The 24,754-nt window shown below is 49.5% G+C and overlaps 1 protein-coding gene across 7 annotated transcripts in view; it reads left to right on the plus strand.

Moving 5' to 3' along the window:
* The window catches only part of PSD2 (pleckstrin and Sec7 domain containing 2), a 147,386-nt gene that overhangs the window by 95,880 nt on the left and 26,752 nt on the right, over positions 1 to 24,754 (plus strand). For 4 of the 7 annotated variants that reach the window (XM_064484342.1, XM_064484343.1, XM_064484344.1 and 1 more), the window contains 11 exons: positions 1,953 to 2,405; positions 2,794 to 2,988; positions 5,834 to 5,914; positions 9,495 to 9,607; positions 10,326 to 10,384; positions 20,041 to 20,130; positions 21,273 to 21,316; positions 22,417 to 22,607; positions 22,779 to 22,849; positions 23,286 to 23,443; positions 24,351 to 24,495. In XM_064484342.1, the coding sequence (XP_064340412.1) occupies positions 1,953 to 2,405; positions 2,794 to 2,988; positions 5,834 to 5,914; positions 9,495 to 9,607; positions 10,326 to 10,384; positions 20,041 to 20,130; positions 21,273 to 21,316; positions 22,417 to 22,607; positions 22,779 to 22,849; positions 23,286 to 23,443; positions 24,351 to 24,495 (1,600 nt within the window). The other 3 variants (XM_064484345.1, XR_010380379.1, XM_064484346.1) reach the window with 3 other exon arrangements.

Here is a 24,754-nt window from a genome sequence, read left to right on the forward strand (position 1 = left end):
CCTGTCAAAACTACCTCCCATCTGCTCAGGTGCATGAGAGGGTGGGAGATGTGATGGTGGGGGGAACCATTTGTGGTTCTGACAATGAGATGGCAGCCCCCAAGGGCAGGACTCTGTCTTCTTGCTCCAGGACCCAGTGCAGGTCCTGGAGAGAGCTGCTGGGCAGGTTTCAGGTGTCTGCTCTGGCAACCAGAGCAGTGAGTATTGTCTTCCCTCCCCTCCTCCTGGAGGTCAGTAGAGGTAACTTCTGCCCCAGCTTCCTGCTGAGCATCCTACCACCTTTTGGGTTTCTGCCCTCTCCCCACTTCCTTCTTCAGATGAGGCCACCGTCTCAGCTCCTGACGAGATTGGGATGGGCAGTGCCTCAGCTTTTCTCTCTCAGGTCAGTTTTTCTCCAGGAAGCACACTGAGATCAAATCTTAGGCACTAGGGGGTCCAAGGAGGTGCTTGATGGGGAGGGACACTTCCCACTCCTCCAAATATAGCTCACCTTTGCTAAGCTCTGGGGGCTAGGGGATAAGCAGAGCCTAGCCAGACCCTCAGGAGGACTGAGGGGTGCGCTTCCTTGCAAATGGTGAGCCTTGACTATCTGAAAGGGGTCCGGCTCAGCCTGCTGCTTTCTTTTCCTGTGTCTCTTCCTCTTGCTGTCTCTGTGTTTTGTCTCTATCTTTGTCTCTCTTATTCTGTCTCTGTCTGTTTCTCATGCTCTCTGTATCTCTTTTCTGTCTCTTATCTCCTGTTTCTCTTCATCTCTCTCTCTCTGCCCCCTGGTCTCTATTTTTGTCTCTTTTAGTCTCTCTCCTCTTCCTTGCCTGATTTTCCTGCTTACTTGTGCATCTTCCCAGTGGATAAGAGGCCTTGGTTTGTCTATGTGTGATGCTATATTCCAGGTACTGGGGATCCATCAGTGAACAGAATAGACAAAACCCCTACTTTCATGCGGCTTATGGTCTAGTGGGGAGACAGATAATAAATCATAAAAATGATGGGTAATTATATAGTATGTTGGAAGGGGACAAGCACCTTGGGAAAAAATAAAGTTAGAGAAAGGGGCTGAGGTGTTTGGGGGCAGGTCCGTTATAATTAGGGTGGTCAGGGCAAGAAAAGGATGTGAAAGAGGGCTTTAGCTTGAGGGGAGAGCACTTTGGGCAGAGGGAACCACTGGCACAAAGGCCTCCTCCAGGGCAGCACAGGGCCCTTGATGTGCTGAGCCTCACGGTTGAGAGTGACAGCTGAGCTCTGCTCAGGCAGAGTACTGGGCTGTGGGGCTGCCACCCAGTGCACCATTCAGCAAGGTTTAGAGGACCTACTATATGCCAGGTGCTCCCTGGCCTTGGTGTAGGGACTTGGTGGGGGCTGGGAAACAGGTGTAAATGGGAACAAACAGAACATTACATGCTGAGAGGGGCTGGGAGGAGATGAAGAGGTACCCTGAGGATGGACACTAATGAGGGGCCAGTGTGGGGGGTGGTGTGGGTCTTCCTCCCTCTGTTTCTCTGAGGAGGGGACATTAAGGCAAAGCCTGAGAGCTGGAATGTGGGCAGCATAAGCTAAGAATCATCCAGGCTGTGGGGAGAGCAAAACTATGACCCTGTGTGACACTAGCTGTGACAGGGGAGCCTGGAGGGAGCAGCCCTCCACCCTCTCCCCACCAGCCACCTTCCTGGGGCCAGAGTCTCATATTCATTCAGTTAGATGAATGATGCCTACTGTGGGCCATGCATGGGGGGCCACAGAAGGTGGCACTGTGCCTGTCCTTTCACTGCTGTGCCCCAGTAGCCAGCCCAGCATCTGGTACCTAGTGCTCAGTACGTGTTGGTTGAAAGGATAAACAGGACACCATCGGTGCCTGCTCCCCGCCCCCAGGGAGCTCGCAGACATAGATTGATGCTGTCCTAGCACCTGTAAGGGGGACACCTGGCAGGATGGTGACTGGTCCTTGCATCCCACAGGCTGGGTGGCCCCCAAGAGCCAGATGTGCGGGACGGCTTCAGTGCCACGTTTGAGAAGATCGTGGAGTCGGAGCTGCTGCGAGGCACCCAGTACAGCAGCCTGGACTCCCTTGATGTGCTGAGCCTCACGGATGAGAGTGACAGCTGCGTCAGCTTCGAGGCCCCCCTCACGCCCCTCATCCAGCAGCGGGCCCGGGATAGCCCTGAGCCAGGGGCTGGCTTGGGCATTGGGGACATAGGGTCCGAAGGGGACATGGGAGCAGCTGGTGGTGATGGGGATCTGGGCAGCCCCCTGCGGTGCTCCATCTCCAGCAGCCGCTCGGAGAATGTCCTCAGCCGCCTGTCTCTCACAGCCTTGCCCAATGGCTTCCATGAAGATGGATCCCCAGGCCCTGGTGGGGATGAGGAGGATGAGGAGGAGGAGGACACAGACAAGTTGCTGAACTCGACCAGGTGAGGCAGGGCCCAGTGTGGGAGCACCATTGAGCAGATGGGGAAACTGAGACCCAGAGTAGGCCAAGCAAGTTAGGGCAACCCCAGGTCCAGACTGAACAGCCCTCCGCGAAGTCATTGTGCCCACCCTCTGCACCCAGACTTTCCACTCCCATCCTGAGGTTTCATTCTGCCCTTCCAGGCCTTTCCAGCCTAGACACGGTCAGGGACCTGAGCATCTAATGATCTCCTTTGAGGGCTTTTCTAAAAGTCTGACTTGATTCCATCCCAGTGCAGTGGGGCTTCTTTCTCTGGTCTGGCCTCGGGATTTTCAGAGGCCTGGGGAGAACTTCCGGCCTTCACTCCGGGCCTCTGATCCCTTCTCCCCACACCCACCTTCCCTCTGCAGCGACCCCAGCCTGAAGGATGGCCTGTCGGACTCAGACTCAGAGCTGAGCAGCTCAGAGGGGCTAGAGCCTGGCAGCACAGATGCGCTGGCCAACGGGGGCCAGGGCGTCAGTGAAGCTGCCCACCGGCTGGCACGCCGCCTCTACCACCTGGAGGGCTTCCAGCGCTGCGACGTCGCCCGGCAGCTGGGCAAGAAGTGAGTTCTATCTCCGTCCCCCACCCCAGGCAGACCTGGTGTCCTCCTCGTCCTGAAAGGGGTGTGGGTGACTTCTCTCAGGGTGCCTGGTGCTGGGGGATCCTCCTTCTGCCACTGTCCTCATTCCAAGCCTTGTCCTAAATCTGTTTCCTTTCTGGGCTGCCTGGATGAGGGCCCACGCTCTCAGGGAGGGGAGGTGGTGGCGGGGCAGCCTCTAGGGGCTGGGGAGTGGGATGTGATGTGTGGTTATGGGGCTTTGGTGGAAGATAGTGAGGACAGAGCAGTCGGGCAGGGGTTAGTGGCCCCCCTAATGGGGCCAGGGAGGGAGGAGAACCTGGGCCTGGACTGGGAAATCTGGGACCCAGGAGCTGGGGAAGGGGATCCTGGCCTCATTAAGCCCCACTCGCTGTCTCTTGGGACCAGTTGAAGGGATGGAGTAAGTACAAGCCCTGGCCTTGGGACTGAGGGTAGGGGAAGAGACAAGAGTCCTGAGGGGTGGGGACAGGCAGGAACTGTGACACTGAGGACATCAGCCAGCCAGCCTGTCCTGAGCAGGTCTGACCACCAGCACGTCCATCCACCTGCCTTGCCCTTCATGCCTTGCCATCCAGGGTGCCCCCAACACCCACGTTAGGCATTGAGATGCACAGAAGCGGCCCAGGCCTCCTCAGAGAGCTGGCCGGCTAAGAGAGGCAGTCCGGACCCTACACCCCAAGTCGGAGCTGACTGGGGGCTTAGGCCACAGGGAGGTCCCTGAGCATCCCCCTCTTACCCCTCCTTCCCACCTCCTCTGCAGCATTCCTGCCCCAGGCCTCCCGAGAATCACATCTCTAACACCCTCACCTCTTCCACTGGGCTGTTGCCCCCAAACCCAATGACATCCTCCAGGAGGCTTCAGTACTTGATCCCCACCCTGCTCTGTCTCTTCAACCACTATGAACCTGTGGATTCCACAGAATCCACATGTGGATCCATGTCCTGTGGATTCTGCCTCCGAAATCTCCTATGAAAGTTTTCCCATCAGCATTTAATTGTGCTTGTCTCTTCTATCTGAAACAAAAATCCTTCTTCAAATATGTTTCCTCCCCCAGGCTCTTCACAGCCAAAATTCTGTTTTCTGCCCTGGGTGGCCTCTGTCCACTCCCCTTTTGCACATTCGGTGCCTCCAGGCTGGCTTCTGCCCCCTGCCTCCTGTCTTTCGAAAGCCCCAATTGTCAGGGTCAGTAGTAGCCTGGTGTCTTCGAATCCGGTGGCTGCTACCAAGCCTGACCTTTCTCCCTACTACAGCTTTGACAAATTTGCCACTTCTTTCTTCTTCTTTAATTAAACTTTTTATTATGAAAATTTGAAGCGTACACGAAAGCAAGGAAACTCACATCTTAAACCTCCATGTACCCATTACTCACCTTCAAAGTTATCAATATTTTTCTATTCTTGTTTCATCTATTCCCTCCACAGCTTCCCCTCACATTTGCTAGAATATTTTAAAGCATATTTCAGATGGTCTATCATATGATCCATAAATATTTAGTATGTGTCTCTAACTGACAAGGATTTTTTTTACTTACAATAATTCCATTATAATTTCTGACTAAGTTAACAGAAATTCCTTATTATCTCTAACATTTAGTCTATGTTTAATTTTCTCTGATTCTCTCAAAAATGTTTGTTCAAATCAGGATGCAAACAAGATACGTGCATTACATTTGGCCAATGTGTCTCTTAAGTCTCTTTCAGTCAACTGCAGTTGACAGTCCCCCTCCTTTTTTTTAATGCCTTGTATTTGTTGAAGAAATGGACCCATTTGTCTGGAAGAACTTTCCACATTTTGGATTTCATATCCTCATTTTACACGTTCCTATAAACGGGAGGGAAAGCTGCCGGCTTGATTGGGTTCAGGTGGAAATTTGTTTTCTTTTTCAGCAAGAATTCATCACTCCAGTCTTGAAATACCCTCTTCCTTGGCCTCCGGACACCACACCCATACCTCTTTGGCTGCTATTTCTGTCTCCTTCACTGGCTCGCTCTCTCCTCAGCCCACCCTGAGAGGGGCTCTCCTCGCTTCTCCATGCTGGCTCTTCTGGCTGCTCTGTGTCCCCTCTTCTCACACAGGCTTGTCCCCCTTCCCACTGAGTTGTTAGTAATCAGTGAGGGGCTGACGACCCTCACGGGGGTGCATCCAGCCTCACCTGTTCTCCTGGCTCCGGACATCTCCTCCAGGGGCCGCCTTCTCTTCATGTCCTCTACCCACTCCACCCATCTCCATGTCCTGTGGATTCTGCCTCCGAAATCTCCTTCCTCCCCACCACTTCCATTTCTTGTGGACAGCTCCTGCAGCCCCCACAGTGGGTCTCCACTCTGCAGGTAGTATTCCAGATGCAGATCTGACCATCTCAGTCACCCCCTCCCTGCTTCACACCCTTCCGAATCAAGTCCTCATCCTTCCCTTGGCCCTCAGGCCTGGTTCCCTCCCTGCCTCGTCTCTTGCTGCTCCTATTCCTGCTCTCTGGCTCTGGCCACATGGCCCTGCTGGTAGCTTCTTGGACATATTACAGAGTTTCCTCTGCTGGGGACACTTTGTATCACCCTACCCCCTGCTCCCTTCACCTGGCTGGCTCTTACTTTCCTGTAGGTATTGGATGAGACATCACTTCCTCTAGGAAGCCATCCTGACCCCCCGGGCCCAATGGTGAATGGAGTCAGAGTCTGACTGGCCAGCAGGGGAGGCATAAGAGAGTTGGGCAGGTCTGGGTGGGTGGGTCAGAGTCCCTGTGGGCCCACTGCCCCATACCCCCATTGTGTGCTGTGCCCTGCTTCTAATGGACACCCCCTGCTCTCCTGGCAGCAACGAGTTCAGCAGGCTGGTGGCCGGGGAGTACCTCAGCTTCTTTGACTTCTCGGGCCTGACTCTGGACCGAGCGCTCAGGTCAGTAGGGCTGGGATGGGGCAGTGCCCACAGGTGGTACAGCTGCATATCTGGATTTTCATGCCAGCTCTACTATAAACTTGCTGTGCAGCCTTAGGCAAGTCTCTTGACCTCTCTGGGGAGGCTCTTGGGAAGGAGCCATGAGAACAGCAGCAGTCCAGTGACTCAGTGAGTGCCTGCTGCGTGGTGGGTGGTGGTGGGGTGCTGAGGATAGGGAGGTGGGAATGCAGGAGAGGAAAGGTCCAAAGGTCTTGCCTGTACTGAGCACTTCCTGTCTGCCAGAGGCTGTAGGTCTTTACATAATTGCGGAGTGCATTGTAGCAACACCTCTGTAAGGTAGGCATCTACCATTTACAAATGAAGAAACATGGGCCAGTTCCCCATAGTCCTTGAGGGAGGAGATGGTCAAAGTGGAATTTGACCTCAGGCCCTGTTGGTGTTTGGACCCGGGGAGTAACCCTCAGGAAAGGCAGGTACAGACCCCAAGTAGCGGAGGGTGTGGAATGGGAGGAGGCAGCTCAGTGTCTGGTGGACCCCGTTGGCAGAGCCCCCGGAAGACCCCAGGCCAGAGCGCTGGCAGGGAGGGGTGGCAGTCTCTGAGTTGAGGGGTAGGTGGTCCATGTACATTACATCTCTTCACCTCCCATGTGTCTCTCGTAGTTTAAAAAATGTATTTTCCATCCTTTTTTTCTCTGCTTCATTCGGGTTATTTTCTGTTGACCAATTTACTTACTGTTTCTCTAATATGCCATTAAACCCATTTATTGAGTTTCAACTTTCTATTATTTTATTTTTCAGATCTAGAATTTTCATTTTATTAAACAATTTTTTGTAGGTTTGAATTCTCTTCGAGGGGGAATTCCTCATCTTTTCACTTATTTCCACTTATTTTCTCCATCTTTCCCTCTCTTCTCTTGAACAAATTAGTTGTAGTTATTTGAAAGTCCTTGTCTACACACCCTGATATGTGCATCATCTGAAACATCTGTCTCTGTTTCTGTCGTTTTTCTCTTGGTTTTCTGTCATATATCCTGTCTCTCTGTGTGCTTAGTAATTTTTTGTTAGATGCTATACATTTTGTATAGAATTACAGATCTATAGTTCATTATATGTTCCTCCAGAGAGGGTTTACCTTGTCCTTTGCTATGTAGTTAGAGGAGGGCAGGGGGTACAGCCCTAATCCTTCCAGAGCTGAGCCAAGGAGAGACTGCCCTGAAGTTTGATAAGGCTTGGGGTTCACCCCAATCGCAGGGCAAAGGCCGCCGGGCTGTCCACTGGAAGCCCGGTGTGTGCACCGGGGTGTCTTCCGTTGGTGGGTCCTGAATCCTAATTTTGTCTCCTCATTGCTGCAAGACTGTCAAAAAAGCCAATCCCTCTACTTCTCAGATAGGCTTTCTGCTTAGCTTTTTAGCATCTTGCCCCTTACATCTTCATATTTTGGCAAATATCTCACAGGGAAAACTGGCAATGTTTACAGCCCCTCAAGTCTCCCGGTTTGTCTCTTCAGCTCCGTGAAACCACTAAATGTTCTGCCTCTTGCCTGTGCCCACGGTCAGCAATGCCCCCAGGGAGGAAGCAGCTGCAGATCAGCCTACCTCTCCTCACTTCTTTTCTCTCCAGATCCTTGGTCCTGTTGGTGTTTGTTGCATCAGCAGTTTTCTGATAGCTTAAGAGAGATGTATTCTGTATGGCTTTTCTCATTGTTCTCAGTGGAAGTGTTGGTCGGCTGCAAGCTACCCTATTCCAAGCTGAGTCTGAAGTTCACACCAGATGATTGGGTGGGGAAGGTGCTTGGTGGGTCGGCTCACAAGCAGAGGCAAGGGTGCTGGGCTGGAGGGCCTTGTATATCCAGCCTAACAGATTGAGGCTTGCCTGCATAGGCTCTGAGGGGCCACAGAAGGTGCTGGCTGCAAAGCGGTGTTTGGTGTGCTGGTTGCTTTGATCCAGCGGTGTGCGGGCTTCTGAAGAGGATCAGGTGGGAGAAGACGGGCCTGAAGTTTGCAGTGGGGCTGGAGGAAGGATTGGTGTGAGAAGCACAGAGGAAAGAATAGAAGAGCTGGTGGTGCCACGAGGCCGGGGAGAGTGTGGGCAGTAGCAAAGCTGATCCTGGGGGCAGCCTGAGGGTTTGGTTGGCTTGGTGAAAACCTCCGGGGAAGGAGTGTCTGATCTGGGAAGTAGCAGGTGGGCTGGATGGCTCCTAGGCAGGACAGGTTAGGGTTGGGATGGGGGATGGGTTTTGGAAAGTCCAATGGAGTGTGAGGAGCAGAGGGAGGGGCCAGATGTGGGGAAGAAAAGAGGGCACAGGAGAGACAGGGGAAGGGGGAAATGTAGATGGCAGATGGAGTGTTTTTGTACAGCAGTGATTGGTTAGGACTGTATTAGAGAGTAGTCTGCAGTTTTGGATGTCTTGGGAAGCCTCTGAGGGTAAAGGCTGGCCACAGTGCGGCTCGCAGGTCCCAGGGTGCCTTAGAAGTAGCATGAGAGAGGATAAAGCCATGTGGGCATTACAGGAGCCAAGTGAACCATGGCAAAATTAGGATCAAACCAGTCTCATGAACCTAGGACAGAGGTCCAAACTGTCTCAGCTTGCACTTTCCCTTCTCAGTAAGGGTTGTGTCTAGGCCTCAGGTGAGGGACCTCAGCCCCATCTCCCAGCCCCTCTGGTTTTGGTCTCCTCTGTCAGGGACCCCTGAGAGCTGTTGGCCTTTGAATTGGGCCTTGAGAGGGTTTCAGAGCTGCCCAGCAGAGGAGGGACTGTCCTTCCAGGTGGGGCCCAGCCTGCTCAGAGGCAGGGACAGGGCCTGTCCTGTCCAGGATGTGAAGTCAGTGTGGGGAGGCAGCAGGTGGGTGTGAGGTAGGAGGGATAGGAGGGAGGTAGGGTGGTCAGGAAGGTCAGGACTCAAGGAGCTTGGATGTTATTCTGAGGCTCTGGGGAGCCAGTGACGGGTTTTAGGCAGTGGCGAGTCCTGACTGCATGAGTGTTTAGAAAGAGTGCTCAGTGTCTGCAGGGAGAATGTGCGGGGGAGGTGCATGGGGTTCACCTGTCTGGAGGCTGTTGCAGGTGTCCTGGGCATGTGATGGGGGCAGAGGAGGAGGAGGGATTGAGATTGGGGGTGAAGAATAAACCATGGGGACTTGGTGACCACTGAGACTTAGGGTGGGGGAAGTGAGGGAGGCTGGGGTGGGCCTGGGGCTCAGCTGGTAGTGCATCAAGTGAGGAATGACTGAGGGAGAGCAGTCTGAGGAGCAGGTGTGGATGGTCTGGACCCAGCGTGGAGGGGGAGCGAGGAGTGGAGCTGGTTCTGCCACTGAGCTGTTCGTCTGTCTCTGTTCTTTACAATCTGTCCCCTGCCTACTTCCAGAAGGGCCCTGAAGGATAAGGAGTGCTGAAACGCCACACTCAGAGGCCATCATGGGGGCCAAGGTGCCTCCCTGGGCCCAAAGGCTGGGCCCTGGGGCTTGGCCCCCTTGGGCAGGTTTGTGTGGTGTGTGTGTGCTAGGGGGGCTCCTATCCCAGGTGAGGATCCAGACTGACTCAGGAGCCCTGGGAGGCCCTCAGCAACCTTGAATTGCTCTTCAGAACCTTCCTGAAGGCCTTCCCGCTGATGGGGGAGACGCAGGAGCGCGAGCGAGTCCTTACGCACTTCTCCCGCCGGTACTGCCAGTGCAACCCTGATGACAGCACTTCGGAAGGTAGGCCCCCTGCTCCCCTGGCCCACCTGCCCCCAGCCAGGCCCTGGCTTCCTTCTCCCCCTGGTCCACTGCCACTTCTGTCCTGCTCAGTAAACACAAATGAATGAACTATGGCAAGTGGAATGGGGACTGTCTGCTGGACAAGGGACAGTTCTCCTGCCCATTGTTCCCTGTGCCTGGAGGTCCTCTATCCTAGATTCAGCCCTTTGGGTCCTCCTTCTCTAGGGGTCCCCTGTCACAGTGTTGATTGTTGGTGCAATGGGAGTCCTGGGGTGGAGGTCTGGGTTGGGGCCCTCTTAAGTGCAGGACTTGCCCTATGGGTGGACCTGAGTCCCAAGAACTGGGGCACTAGGCAGGTTATTAGAGGAAACACAGGCCATGAAGGAGACATAGCCTGGCACCCAGAGCCTTTCCTGGGTCTAAGGCTCAAGGTGAGTTTGGCCACAGGAGGCAGGAATCTGCGCTAGAGCAGGTCCAGGGTGGTCAGGTCCCCTCTAAGGGAAGGGTTTATCCTGACCTGAGGCAGGCGAGTGACCCTGATGCTATAGTGGGGCTGAGGCAGGGAGCATCACGCAGGCCCTGGGCCCCGAGGTTTGTAGGTGACCGGTCTCTTCCTGTCTGCAAGGCCTCTAGGCTGGCTCTGTCAGGAGCCAGGTGGGTGGCTGGGGTTGGGAAGAGCTGGGTCCTCACACTGAGGGTACCACCATCTCTGATTTAGATGGGATCCATACGCTCACCTGTGCCCTGATGCTGCTCAACACAGACCTGCATGGACATGTGAGTTGGGGGAGCAGAGAGCGGGCGTGTCCTCTCACTGACCCATCCTGAGTTATCCAAGAGCTGGCCTTTTCTTCAGCCCCCTTCCTGGGACCTCCTGCTCACTGGCCCATGTTTCTTTAGCAGATCTGGGAGTTGGACAACTTGGCTTCTAGACTTGGTCCCACCCTAGTTTTATCCACCTGAGATCTGTCTGGCCCTGTGCCCAAACAGGGCAGTAAGAAGAGCTGAAGCACAAGGGAATTTAGGATGTGCTAAATAAGATGTGTGCCCCTAGCCATGTCTGTGCCAGGCTAAAAGATCACATGCTCTTCCTACCCCTTGTGCTCTAAGCCCCAGTGCAGCCCTGTTGAAGTGCCATGCCCCAGGCAGCCCCTTCTGGTCACATGGTAGGTTGCCCTCAAGACGCATTCTTGTTACCCCTACCCTGACTAGGCAAACAGAGAAGCGACAGGTGGGTGCCCAGTGCTGTGAGCCTGTGCCTGGTCCGTGCCCTAGGCAGCCCGTTAGTGGGTATAGTGAGCATCTCAGTGCTGCTCGTGGCTCAATACCTCCTTCTTCTTTCCTCTGTCTGCTCCGGGGACCCCCTCACTGGGCTCTCTTGCCCTCCCTCAGGTGGTAAGTGTAGCTGGTGGTGTGCATGCCCTGTGAGCCTAGAACCCCATCTCATATCTCCTTCTGTGTCCCCCATCACCCCATCTGGCCCCACCGATCACTGCCCCCTCATTGCTCACCCAGGGGTGGTCAGAGCCCCTCTGTTGGGTTGGGGATGTTTCAGTGACTCATGGGGACAGCAGGACACACATCTACTTCAGGAGTTAACCAGGAAAGTCCAGGGCATATAGGGTGGAAAAAAGAGCTGGGACAGGCTCAACTTCAGTTCCTACTCTTGCCTCCAGGTGGTACCTCTGTGGCCGTGGGCAAGACACTCGCTTCTCTGGGTCTCAGGTTCTACATCTGTGCGGTGGGAATAATGATTTCCTTCTTAGCACCCTGGGGAGGACTGAGAGAGGTATCCCCAAGTGTCAGGATCTGGCACTGAGTAAGGATCTTATTATGAATATTATTATGTAATAATACTAATATTATTCATTGTTAATATTAAAATCTAAATGATGGTGAGTCCGAAGGCCCAGGCCCTGGAGGATGAAGGATGTGACAGCAGCCTGAGTGGGTGTGGGCACACTGGGGCACCTGGCCTGGGGAGGGAGGGTCCTCGGTGACCTAGGCACAAAGAGGAGTTGTGTGACAACTTCGGTTATGTCCACCTGGGCCATCAGCCTGAGTGTGGAATAGGAGAGAAGACATGTGTATTCCATGGGAATGTCACCAGAGCTAGTACCCACTAACAGGCTGATGTTCATCCGAGACTGCTCACTGTTTACAGAGAGCAGGTGTTGCTAGCACACCTTAAAAGGAACGTTAAGTACCCCCTTCTCTCCCCATCCCCACGCTTGGTAGGGCTGAGGCCCATCTCAGGACCCAGTCACTTCTGTGTCAAGCCCTGGATGCCTTTCCCCGTGGTTGAGAGCTGCTAACAAGGGCAGCATTCGGTGAAATCCGGGTGGAGAGTAGCCCCCAGCTTGGTGGGCCTTAGCTACCCACGGCACCACAGTAATGCCTGCAGCTCAAGAGAAACATCAACACCTTCATAGATCAGAAGTGAGTGAGGCAGGATTGTTCACACTTGCAGCCCACAGACGTTGAAAACCCATGTTTCTCACTGTGCAGTATTGCACAGTGATCAGGAGCAAGTGTTTTGGGTTGGAGTCCTTTGCATTTCTCCACAGGACAGCTTGTGGCCTGGGGCCAGTTACTTGTTTCCCTAAACCTCAGTTTCCCCATTGTAAAGCTCTTGGGAAACTTAAGAAGACAGCACTTGTAAAGCACTGGGCCCAGGGCTGGGTTGTGGCAGTTACTGTGAGCTTTGCAAAGGGCCCCAGTGGAGGTGGCATCCCCTGCTTCGTGCTTTCCTCCCTCCCTTCCTCTTCTCATTCTGCTGCTCTTCAACAGAGACTGAGTGCCAGGTGGAAGATGGGGATCTCAGGAATGCAGGGCCTGCTAGGGCCCCCAGAAATAGATCTGGTCAGAGAGGGAGGCAGTAAAGGGGCTGACAGAGGGAGCAGGTGCGCACTCTAGTGGAGGAATCAGGAGGGCTTCCTGTAGGAGGTGCATTTGGACTCTAGGAGCTGAGCACCTTCTGTGGTCCATAAACAAGGAGGAAAGAGAACTTCTGCCTCAGGGTGCCTACCATCTAGTTAGAGGATTTAGAAAATAAATAAGTAAACAAGTGATTACAAATAGTGATAGGTCTGTGAAGGGAATAAGTAGGTGGGTGTGATGGGGTAAGATGGGGGTCAGGGAAGGCCTCTCAGAGGAGGCAGGGTTGGGGAAGAGACGTGGAGGATCAGCAGGAGTCAGCCATGGAAAGATGGAGAACAAAGCCTTCCAGGCAGAGGGACCAATAAGACTGGTTTCTATCTTTTGGCTATTGTGAACAGTGCTGCTATGAATATTGGTATATAAATGTTTAATTATTTTACAATTTATTTTTATTATTTTATTGAATGAAAGAGTCTTTGAATTCTTTAGCAAGTTACAGTTTTCAAAATTTTCACACACATAATTGCATATAATCCCATAATAACCCTCCCCCCCATGTTGCCCCTCCCCTCTCCCCACTGGTAACCACTAGTTTGCTCTCTGTGAGTCTGTTTCTTTTTTGTTTTATTCACTAGTTTGTTGTATTTTTTAGGTTCCACATGGGAGTGATATCATACAGTTTTTGTCTTTCTCTGTCTAACATATTTCACCTAGCATGAGTTTTTGTTTGAGTACCTGTTTTCGATTGTTTTGAGTGTATACCTAGGATTGGATTGCTGGGTCATATGGTTGTTCTCTGTTTAACTTTTGGAGGACAGTAAAACTGTTGCCACAGTGGCTCTGGTTTGAAGCTAGGTGGGAGATGATGTTGCCTCGGGCAGACAGGGCAGTGAACGTGGAGAGAAGGGACTGATGAGGGAGACCAGTTGAGGGTGAGTCTGACAGGACTTGCTGATGGGGCTGCTCAGGGAAAGAGAGGAATAAGGATGGGTTCAGCATCTGGCTGGATGGCAGTGCTATTTCCTGAGAGGGAAAGGAAACACCTCTGTGTGTGTGGAGGGTGTGGTGAGTGGGAGAGCTGGGATTCGAGTCCCATTTTTGACACATTGTGTTTGAGATGCCTACTGGTCATGAATTTGGGGTTGCCAAGGAAGCAGTGGGATAAACAAATCTGGGATGCCAGAGAGAGATGGGGTGAGGAGGTCACTGCCATCCTGATGGAATAAAAGCCATGAGACTGGCTGAGTGTCTTAGGGAGAGAGGCAGGCTGGTGGCCTCATCCTGGGGTGTGATGTTATTTAGAGGTCAAACAGAGCAGCAGGAGAGGCTTTGATGCAGCCACGGAGATTGGATGAAAAGTGGGACTGTGTGGTGTCCCAGAAGCCAAGAGAAAAAGGTGTTTCAACGAGAAGGGAGTGGCCAACTGTCTAAAAGGCTGCCATATGGTCAAGAAAGATGAGAAGAGAAATGACCATTGGGGTTGGAATGGCCATCAGTGAGTCATTATTATTGGATGGTCAAGGTCATTGGAGACCTTTACAAAAGCACTTTAGGTGGGGTCTGGCGAGGACTAAATACCAGGCTGGAGTGGGTGGAGATGAGGATAGGTGGTGAGGAAATGGAGGCTGTGGAGAATTCTTTCACTATCTTTGGCTTTGAGTGGGATCTTAAAATAAGCCAGGGGCTGGAGGGGTCTAGGAGGGACTGTTTGAAATCTGACTAGACCATGTGTCTATGCCAATAGGATCCACCAAGCAGGCAAGGAGAAACTGATGGTGCAGGACAGAGAAGGGAAAATGGAAGCTTTCCTTGAGATGAGCAGCCTAGCATAGGTGGAGAGTGGCCTTAGCTGAGAGTAGGGACACTCAGCCCCTATGATAAAGTGAGCTGGAAGGGGAGGTTGTCAGAGGATGGTGGTTTTAACCTCCAGACAAGAGAAGGTGGCAGCTCTGGTTAGAATTGGACATGGAGACAGGGAGAGAAATTAAAAATTCATTTTGGCTGTACAGTCAATAACACTGGTTAATGGAGTGAATGTTGGGGTGAGGGAAGGAGAAGCATCTCGGATGAGGCCAGTAGAGAGAAGGGAGGAGATGGTGGGAGAAGCTGTGCCATGAGCTTCGGAGCTGAAACAAAGATGAGTGTGCACCATCACTGCTCTCTGGTTCCAGAATATTTTCAGCACCCCTAAAGGAAATCCTGTACCTATTAGCGGTCACTCCTCAGTCTCTCCTTCCTCCAGGCCCTGGCAACGACTGATTTGCTCTGTTTCTATGGATTTGCCTATTCTGAATGTTTAATGTAAATGGATGCATACAATATGTAGCCTTTTGTTTCTGGCTCCTTTTACTTAGTGTAATGTTTCCAAGGTTAATCCATGTTATAGCATGTGTCAGTATTTCATTCCTTTTTATGGTCAAATAATATTCCATTGCATGAATATGCCACATTCTGTGTATCCATTTGTCTGTTAATGGATATTTGGATTGTTTCCACCTTTTGGGTACTGTGAATAGTGCTACTATGAACATTTGTGTACAATTTTTGTTTGAACACCTGTTTTCAATTCCTAAGAGAAGACCAGCTGCATCACATGGTAATTCCATGTTTAACTTTTTCAGGAAATGTGGAACTGTTTTCATAGTGGCTAAACCATTTAAAATTCCCACTAGCACTGCATAAGGGTTTCAGTTTCTTCACTTTCTTGCAACACTTCTTTTCTTTTCTTCTCCTTTTTTTTTTTTTTTAGAGATAGCTATTCTAGTCAGTATGAAGTATCTTATTTTGTTTTGATCTGTATTTCCCTAATGACCTATGATGTTGAGTATCTGTTCATGTGCTTGTTGGCCATTTGTATATCTTCTTTGGTGAAATGTCTATTCAAGTGCTTTGCCCATTTTAAAAAAAATTTTTAATTTTTATTAAAAATTATGGTAAAAATTGTGGTAAAATAAGCATAACAAAATTTACCATCATCACCACTTTAAAGTATATAGTTCAGTAGTATTAAGTCTATTCACATTGTTGTGCAACCCATCTCCAGAACTTTTTCATCTTCCCAAACTGAAACTCTGTACCCATTGCACAACTTCCCATTCCCTGATCCCCCTGGCTGTTGGCAACCACCATTTTACTTTTTGTCTCTACGAATTTGATGACTCTAGATGCCTCATGTAAGTGGAATCATATAGAATTTATATTTCTGTGACTGGATTATGTCACTTAGCATAATGTCCTCAAGGTTCCTCCATGTTGTAGCATGTGGCAGAATTTCCTTCCTTTTTAGGACTGAATACTATTCCACTGTGTGTATATGCCACATTTTGTTTATCCTTTCATCTGCTCATGGACATTTGGGTTGCTTCCATCTTTTGGCTACTGTGAATAATGCTGCTGTAAACATGGATGTGCAAATATTTCTTTGAGACTTTGCTTTTAATTCTCTTGAGTGTATACCTAGAAGTGGGATTGCTGGATCATATGGTGATGTTATTTTTCACTTTTTGAGGAACAGCCATATTGTTTTCCATAATGACTGCACCATTTTACATTCCCACCAGCAGTGCACAAGGTTTCTAGTTTCTCCACATCCTTACCAACACTTGATATTTTCTGTTTTTTGATAGTAGCCAAGTTATATCGTATAATGGTTTTGATCTGAATTTCCCTAATGATTAGTAATGTTGAGCATCTTTTCTTATACTTACTGATCATTTGTATACCTTCTTTGGAGAAATGTATATTTTTAAATTGGATTGTTTGTGTTTTTGTTGTTGAGTTCTAAGAGTTCTCTATATGTTCTGGATTTTGTACCCTTATCAGATATATAGTTAACAAAAATCTTCCCATTCTGTGGATTGTCTTTTCACTCTCTTGACAGTGTCTTTTGATGCACAAAAGCTTTTAATTTTGATGCAATCCACTTTATCTGTTTTTTCTTTTGTTGTGTGTGCTTCTGTTGGCGTATCTAAGAAACCATTGCCAAATACAAGGTCATGAAGATTTAGCCCTATGTTTTCTTCTAGGAGTTTCTTAGTGTTGGCTCTAATTGCTCTGGTTCGAACTTCCACTACAGTATTGAATAGAAATGGGGAAAGTGGGTATCCTTGCCTTCTCCTGATCTTAGGAGAAATGCTTTCAGTCTTTCACCATGATGTATGATATTAGCTGTGGGTTTTCATAAATTCCCTTTATCACACTGAGGAAGTTCTCTTCTATTCCTAGTTTGTTGAGTGGTTTTTTTTTTAAATCATGAAAAAAAGTTGAATCTTGCCAATTGCTTTTTCTGTATCAATTGAAATGATCACATGTTTCCCCCCATTCATTCTGTTAATGTGGTGTATTATGTTAATAGAGTTTTATATGTTGAACCACCCTAGCATTCCTGGGATACATTCCAGTTGGTCATGGTATATAATCCTTTTAATATGCTGCTGTTTACCAGTATTTTGTTGAGGGTTTTTACATTTAAATTTATAAAGGATATTGGTTCATCATTTTATTTTCTTGTGATTTCTTTATCTGGTTTTGGTATCAAGGTAATGCTGGCCTTATAGAATGAGTTAGGAAGTGTTGCTTCTTTTTTCAGTTTTTGCAAAGAGCTTGAGAAGTATTAGTGTTAATTTTTCTTTAAATGTTTGGTAAAGTTCACTAGTGAAGCTTTCCTTTTGTGAGGTTTTTGATAACTGATTCAATCTCTTTATTTCTTTTTAGGTCTGTTTAGATTTACTATTTCTGCTTGAGCCAGTTCTGGTAGTTTGAGTGTTTCTAGGAATTTGTTCATTTCATCAAGGTTGTCTAATTTGTTGGCATTAATTAATTGATTATTGTTACCAAATTAATTGTTTAGAATTCTTGTTCTTCCTGTTACTGAGAGAGTAGTGTTAAAATCTCCCAACCAAGATTGTCAATATCTTTCTTTTTCAGTTCTGTCCATTTTTGTCTTTTATTTTTTGAGACTATGTTATTAGGTGCATACAAATTTAGGATGATTATATCCTCTGGTAGATTGACCCTTTTATCATTTTGAAATATCTTTCTTTATTAGTAGTAAGGCTTCTTGCCTTCAAGTCTATTTTGTCACTTGTCAGTATAGTTATACTGGAGTTCTTCTGTAGTAGAAAATATGTTTCTATCCTTTTGCTTCCAAGATTTCTGTTCCCTTGTACTTAAGAGGGGTCTCTTGTATCATATATTTTACAAAAATCAAGTCTGATAATCTTTGCCTTTTAATTTGACCATTTAATGAATTACTGATATATTTGATTTCAAACATATCAGGGTACTCTTTCTTTTCTCTTTGACTCATCTCTTCTTGTTGCTTTTTTCTTCTCCTTTATTGACTATTTTGGATTATTTAATTTTTTGGTAGAGTTTCATCTTCCCCATTAGCTTGTTAGTTGTGAATTCTTCTAGAATTCTTATTGTGGTTTGCAATATGCATCACTGACTTTAACCACATGCTGGGGAATGAAATAATCTTACAATACTTTATCATCCTCTCAACTCATATACTATTGTTATCATCCTTTTAACTATTATATCTTTTTCTATATTTTATTCCCTGGAAAATTTTATTATCATTGCTTTGTCAATGTTCATTTAGATTTAGCCACTGTTTTTGTTGCTTTTCATTCCTTTCTGCTTCTCTATGCTTCCACTTACAATAACTTTCTTTCTGTCTGAAGAACCCCCTTTAGTATCTCCTGTCTTAATTTCAACTTTTTTTGGTTGAAGTATGATTGGGGGCTTTCCCAGGGCTCCTTGTATTTGGTGGGCCCTGAATTCCAATTTTTGTTCTTTGTTTTTGTTTTTGTTCTTGACCACTTAGTTGCTCAGCCTTTTGGCATGGCTTGAGAATTGACAAGTGCTTCGAATAAAAGCTGCTCATCTCTCCATGCTTCCCTTCTTTGCCCAGTCTTTACCCTTGAAGTCCTCACTGCTCTTCTATTTCTCCAGTGTCTTCACACAGATGTTTTATTAGTATTCTGACCAGCAGTTGTTTCTGATAAGAAGGTTCATCTGCAACAAGATAGTCTATCATTACTCAGATTGGAAATCTTGCCTGGTTATTTTTTGATTTTGTACCCCTGACTGATGACTGAGTGTGTGGAACTCAGACAATATTATCAGCATTGCCTTCATACTCCTCAATTATGAATGTGCACGTGACTATATACATGTATATATACATACATATATGTACATGTAAAATATACATATGAAACATACTATATTAAGGTACATATAGGATCATTTTTCTTAACCCTTTGGAAAAGGTGTAGAAAATTCTTGCTTGTCAGCTACTTATAAAGCTTTATATCATTGTTTTCTGAGTTATTTTCTGTGATGTGTGAATGTCCCACGTGATGTTCATAGATTCTCTTTGCTGAAATGGTGCTAAGGTCAATACATTTGGGAAACTGTACATGGAATCCTCTCTTTGGAGACTCTCAACAAACAGAAGCACATGAAACATGTAAATAAACTCATTTGATTATGAAATCCTTTTTAGGGGGGATTCCTATTCCCATCTGTAGGTGAATCTTGGGAAACACTGCCTTATAGCAAACCTAAATCCACAAAGTCCTATACCAATAAATATCTGGTGTTCCATGGTCTTTGTCTTCACAAAGGTGAAGTTTTCTCAAATGTGGACCCTGCAAAGAAAGTCTGAAAGTATGCACCTCAGGTGTTGGGTGTGGATGGCTGAAGCCCCTCCTCTACTCAGTGACTTAAAAAAGAAGGCAGACTTTGGGGTCCAGTCATTCCCAGCTCTTTGTCTATTTGTGCCTCCTGGAGTGAAACCATCTGCTTGGGTTCCTTTGGTCCCAGTGCAGCTCAGCATGTGGTACCCATGTATGTTGGTGGAAATTAATTTTTGATTCTTTTAAGACCAAACTCTCCCTCACTTCACCTACCTCTTGGAGGTCTTGCCGCCCCTCTGTACAGGTGAGAGGGTGAGACAGTTGTGACGGAATACACAGAGCTTCTGCTCAGGAGCCAAGAGTCCTGGGTTCAAGTCCTGGTGCTGTGTGACCTTGGGAGAGTTAACCATGGAGTAGCGGGTGAGAGCACGGGCTTTGGTGTCAGACACACTCAGCCCTTCTACTTCCTTGCTGTGTGATCATGGGCACGTCTCTTCACCTTCCTGCACCTCAGTTTCCTTACCTGTTGAATGGGGATGATAATAACACTCACCTCACCTTCTCTTCATTGTGAGAAGAAAATAGATAATGCATGTCAAGCGCAATACCTGCAACATGCTAGGCACCTGGCACATGTCAGCTGTTACAGTACTTCATCTAACCTGCCTCCTTCATCTGGATTTGAGGAGAACCCCAAACTCTCATAATGCTGGAGGATCAAATAGAATCTTGAGTGTCAAAAAGAGTTTTGTAAACTCTTGGAGACAAAGGGAAATCCAGGCAGTTTTTTTTTTTTTCATTACTGCCCATGATTCTGCCTCATCCCTTCTGTCCGGGCAGGGCAGGGTGTGGGGACCACACCAGCCTCCATTCCTACTCTCAGGCAGAACCATTTCTCCATTACAGAACATTGGCAAGAAGATGTCCTGCCAGCAGTTTATTGCCAACTTGGACCAGCTGAATGATGGCCAAGACTTTGCCAAAGACCTGCTGAAGGTATAACTATGCACCCAGCTGTGTCCAGGGTAGGTGGGGAGGAGAGAGGCTTCTGCCCCACTAAATCCTGGTAGTCCAGATTCTTAATAATGGGGTCAGGACTGTGATGACTCTGGGACAGAGGTAGAGACTATCCAGCTCAACACTTGATTGTTACGTGTTCCCTGAGTTAGGCAGAGGGGTAGGCTTTGTGAGAGTTGTTTTTGTGCTCCACTATGATTATCGCTGTCATGGTAATCTTCAAAACTGCCACCCACTGCCATAGCTGCCTCCGCCGTCACCACCCTTTATCACCACTACCATCTTCACCACAACCACCATTATCATCACCACAGGGAAATGCCCACTCATTCCTTCAACATCACCAGGAGTTAAGGGAGTCTAGTTTTCTTTTAAGGCTGAAGACCAGGGTGGAACTCTGGCCTTTCCAGCCTGATCAGTTCTCTACCGTGGAGGAACAGGAGCAGGTTTTTGGGGGATAGATGATGAGTTCAGTTTTAGAAAGTGAGTTGGGAGGACCTGATGATATCAGGTGTACAGTTGAGTAGTGAATCTTGAGGTTAAAAAATGAACATTGTCTCCATCACTCTTTTTTTTTTTTTTAACCATAATTATCTTCTTCACTGTCAGGAAGCACTTGTTAAGAGTGTATTTTTAGTGGGATCAAATAATCCCGGTCCCTTCACCCACCTATCTACTTCTCCCTATGTCCCCATCCACTCATCTACTCATTCTCCCATACATCCATCCTTCCACCCACACACCCACCCTGCAACTCAGTCATTTACCTGCCTACACACTGACTCATTCATCCTTCACCCACATATACACTTCTACACAGTCCTCTATAACACTCTGCATCCATGTACCTACATACATACTCACCCACCCATTTCCCCACCCATTCACCAATCTACCGACCCATCCACCCACTCATCCTTAAGTCTACCCAATCATCTAAACAATAATCCACCCACTCTTCCCCAATTCATTCACCCATCCTATAAACAAGTGTGAATCAAATACCCACTTTGCCCTGCTGGCTGAAAAGGTGCTCCCTCACTGCATCCACATTGCTAGAGGTAGATGGAGATTTCTTTGACTTCATTGAACTCTTCTCTCTCTCTTTTCCCCTCTCCCAGACCCTTTATAACTCCATCAAGAATGAAAAGCTGGAATGGGCCATGTGAGTAGTGCTCATGGGCATAGGCATGGGAAGACTGAATTACTGGGAAGGAGAAGGGGGAGTAGCTAGGGGTATAGGGAAGGCACTCCTGTTACTCTCCATGGTGCTGATTTCTCCCACCCGGCCCTGGTGACCCCTGTCCAGCTGGCCAGCTCCGGGTGTTGAGTTCCCCTTTGGGTTCATTTTCTGTCTCGATAAAAAGTGTGTAATGTTTACAGCTATGGAATATATTGAACTGTAACTTTAGTTCCTTGATGTCCACAACTGGTTTTATGTACAGGGGATACTGCCACTATTTCCAAAGATGATAGCTATTTCTCCTCTGGGGGGTAGGCAGGCATGGGGTATGAGTCCCTCTGCAACCCCAGTAACATGAACATGTTTAGATGGTGACTGCTCTTGGCAGTGGAGGGAGGTGACTACCCCCTAACTTCTGCCCCTGCGAGGGCAGTGAGACCTGGAGATGCCCAGCCATCTGGAAAGAGGTGTGGCGACCTTGCTGGTTGGGGAGACTAAGAGACTCCTGGGGAAAGTTGCTGCCCCACCCTGCTGTACTCCCTAGGGAAGCCTGGGTCTTTGGGTCCACGTAGGAGTCTCAGGCAGGGATTGTTAGGAACTCCAACCCAACTGGGGATATCCGGTGTTCTTTGACCAGGGCTTCAATGGGGAACCTAGACTTTAGGGGCCTCATTTACTGGCCTCCCCCCCCCCCCAGCATGTCCCTGGGGTATGGGCAGCAGCTTCAGTCTTGGCATTGCTTGTCACCCTTGGCACTGCTTCCTGGGGCTGGACAACTCAGGGTTGGAGAGAGGAGACGGAAGACCAGGAAGGAAGCCTGGAGGTAGTAAGGTCTCCAACTTTGTGTCCAGGGGTGAGGATTGGAGCTTGGAGGCCAAAGGTCAAAGCTCAGAGGACAGGGGTCAGAACTGAAGACTCAGGGGAGGAGTTAAAGATCGGGATCTGTGGTCTAGAGTTGGAACCTCCTTATCTCTGCTCTTCACCTCTAACTGGCTTCCAGAGGAGTGGCTGGTGGGGAGAGGGCATGTCATTGCAGGGCTGAGGCCTCCATGGAGGTGGTACTCAGGCCTAGTACTTTCTAGTGACGAAGATGAGCTGAGGAAATCACTGTCTGAGCTGGTGGATGACAAGTTTGGGACAGGCACAAAGAAGGTGACACGGATCCTGGATGGTAGCAACCCCTTCCTGGATGTCCCGCAGGCTCTCAGTGCCACCACCTACAAGCATGGTGTGCTGACCCGGAAGACTCACGCCGACATGGATGGCAAGAGGAGTGGGTGTCAGGCAGGGAAGGGGCGTGGGGAGGGATCCTAGTCCAGGGGGGTCCATGCCTGCCTAGTCACTCCCCTGGGAATGCACATGTAGGCAGATATGTAGTGGGGCACAAGGGAGGAGATATTGGGGTGGGTGTTTGTGGCCACACTACCCATGCCTCCCTCCCCAGCTCCCCGTGGGAGGCGTGGCTGGAAGAAATTCTATGCGGTGCTCAAAGGGACCATTCTGTACCTGCAGAAGGTAAGACTGCCTCAGAGTCCTTACCCAGGAAGGGCCACCTCAGGTCACATCCAGCCCCTGCCTTACATTGCCCAGAGGGTCCTGGGCAGGACCTAGGGCTTAGGCAGATCATGGGTCCTCCCCCATCAGGGGTCTGACTTGGGCTTACCCAGGGCTTTGGTGGTTTCAGGGAGGGGTCTTTTAAGTGTCCAGGGGTTCATAGGATACCCAGTGTAAGGCCTGTTCAGGCTTCTGAGACCAACTGGGGTATTGGAAGGAATGCCTAGTGATTCTTGTTGGGGTGGGCATGGCATCAGAGTGGCAGCATCTAGAAAATGGTGGGATGTATAGGGACAGAGAGAAGGAGAGTGGGGGGTGGGCAGTGAGGGTGGAGGAAGTGTGGGTCAGTAGCCTGGTGATGACAGAGGCTTACCCACTCCCTACCCTGCCTGTCCAGGATGAGTACAGGCCTGACAAAGCCCTCTCCGAGGGCGACTTGAAGAACGCCATTCGTGTGCACCACGCCCTGGCCACCAGGGCCTCTGATTACAGCAAGAAGTCCAATGTGCTTAAGCTGAAGACAGCAGACTGGAGGGTTTTCCTCTTCCAGGCTCCGTAAGTAGGAGTGGGAACCCCCTCTCTCTCACCCAAGGCTCAGGATGTGCACTGCACACACCCTCCCTCCTTCACGTCAGGGGAGGCGCCCCCAGCTTCCCCTGCACATCAGCCACGAGAGCCAGTGTATCTGCTTGGCACAAACCAACAGCTTGGGTCCCTCCCCCACAACAGTGATGCTCAAGTGTGGTCCCCTCAGCATCTCCTGGAAAACTTGTTAGAAATGCAGTTTCTCTTGTCCCACCTGAGACCTCCTGAGTCAGAAATGCTGGGGATGGGCCAGCAAGTGTGTTTTAACAAGCCCTCCACGTGATTCTGATGTGCACGAAGTCCCTATATAAGGGGCAGATGGAACCTTTATGAATCAGCCTCCATTTAAAAGTCAGGGTGGGTAAGACTCACCCGACAGTTTCCCTTTAAGGCTTTCCACTCCCTGCTCCCCATCCTTCTGTGACTTAAGATTGGGGTTTCATGTATCAGATGAACTTAAAAATGGAGGAGGCTAGTAGGTGAACTCTCAGGACAGGAGTGGGTGCCCGGCGAGGCAGTGGGGCAGGGAGAAGAGGGTGGAGTAGGGATGACCAGTTACCCAGCTGCCTCTAACAATCCCCCGGGCCCGCTGGCTCTAAGACTTGTTAGCTTCAGGCCTTTAGCCCTGGACCTGGCTGGGCAGCTACATTGTCACATGAAAACCCAGGTCTTGCCTGGGAGCTGAAACTGAAGTGTTGGTCACTACACAGACGTGACCAGGCCCATCCAGCCCCCATCCTCCGTCTTTCTTCACTCCTTTGTCCACCTATACGGAGGTCTTTGTGCCCTCTCTGTGCCAGGCTAGTGCTGGGTGCTGGGTGAGGGGTTGAGTCCTGCTGTGAGAAGCCAGTGCCCCCTCCCTCCCCTCCTGTCCCAGGAGCAAAGAAGAGATGCTGTCCTGGATCCTTAGGATCAACCTGGTGGCGGCCATCTTCTCAGCCCCCGCTTTCCCTGCTGCCGTCAGCTCCATGAAGAAGTTCTGTCGGCCCCTGCTGCCCTCTTGCACCACTCGCCTCTGCCAGGTATGAGCTCCTCCCCTGGGGATCACAGCACCACCTCCCCAGGCTGCCTCCCTCAGTGAGCCCTCCATTCAACAGCCCCCACCACGGCTCCTCTCTGGTGCCTGGTCCTGGGCTAAGAGACAAGTCGAAAGGGCAGATACTCTCCTCCATCCCCCCTGCGCCCCACCCCCACTTACAGATGGGAAGACTGAGGCCACACACTGCACGGAGGCCTGGCTGTCTTGTGCTGGGTGGCCTGGGTGTGCCGTGGCGGTGTGTC

This window comes from Camelus dromedarius, chromosome 3 (assembly GCF_036321535.1).
Source record: "Camelus dromedarius isolate mCamDro1 chromosome 3, mCamDro1.pat, whole genome shotgun sequence".
NCBI classification, from domain to species: Eukaryota; Metazoa; Chordata; class Mammalia; order Artiodactyla; family Camelidae; genus Camelus; species Camelus dromedarius.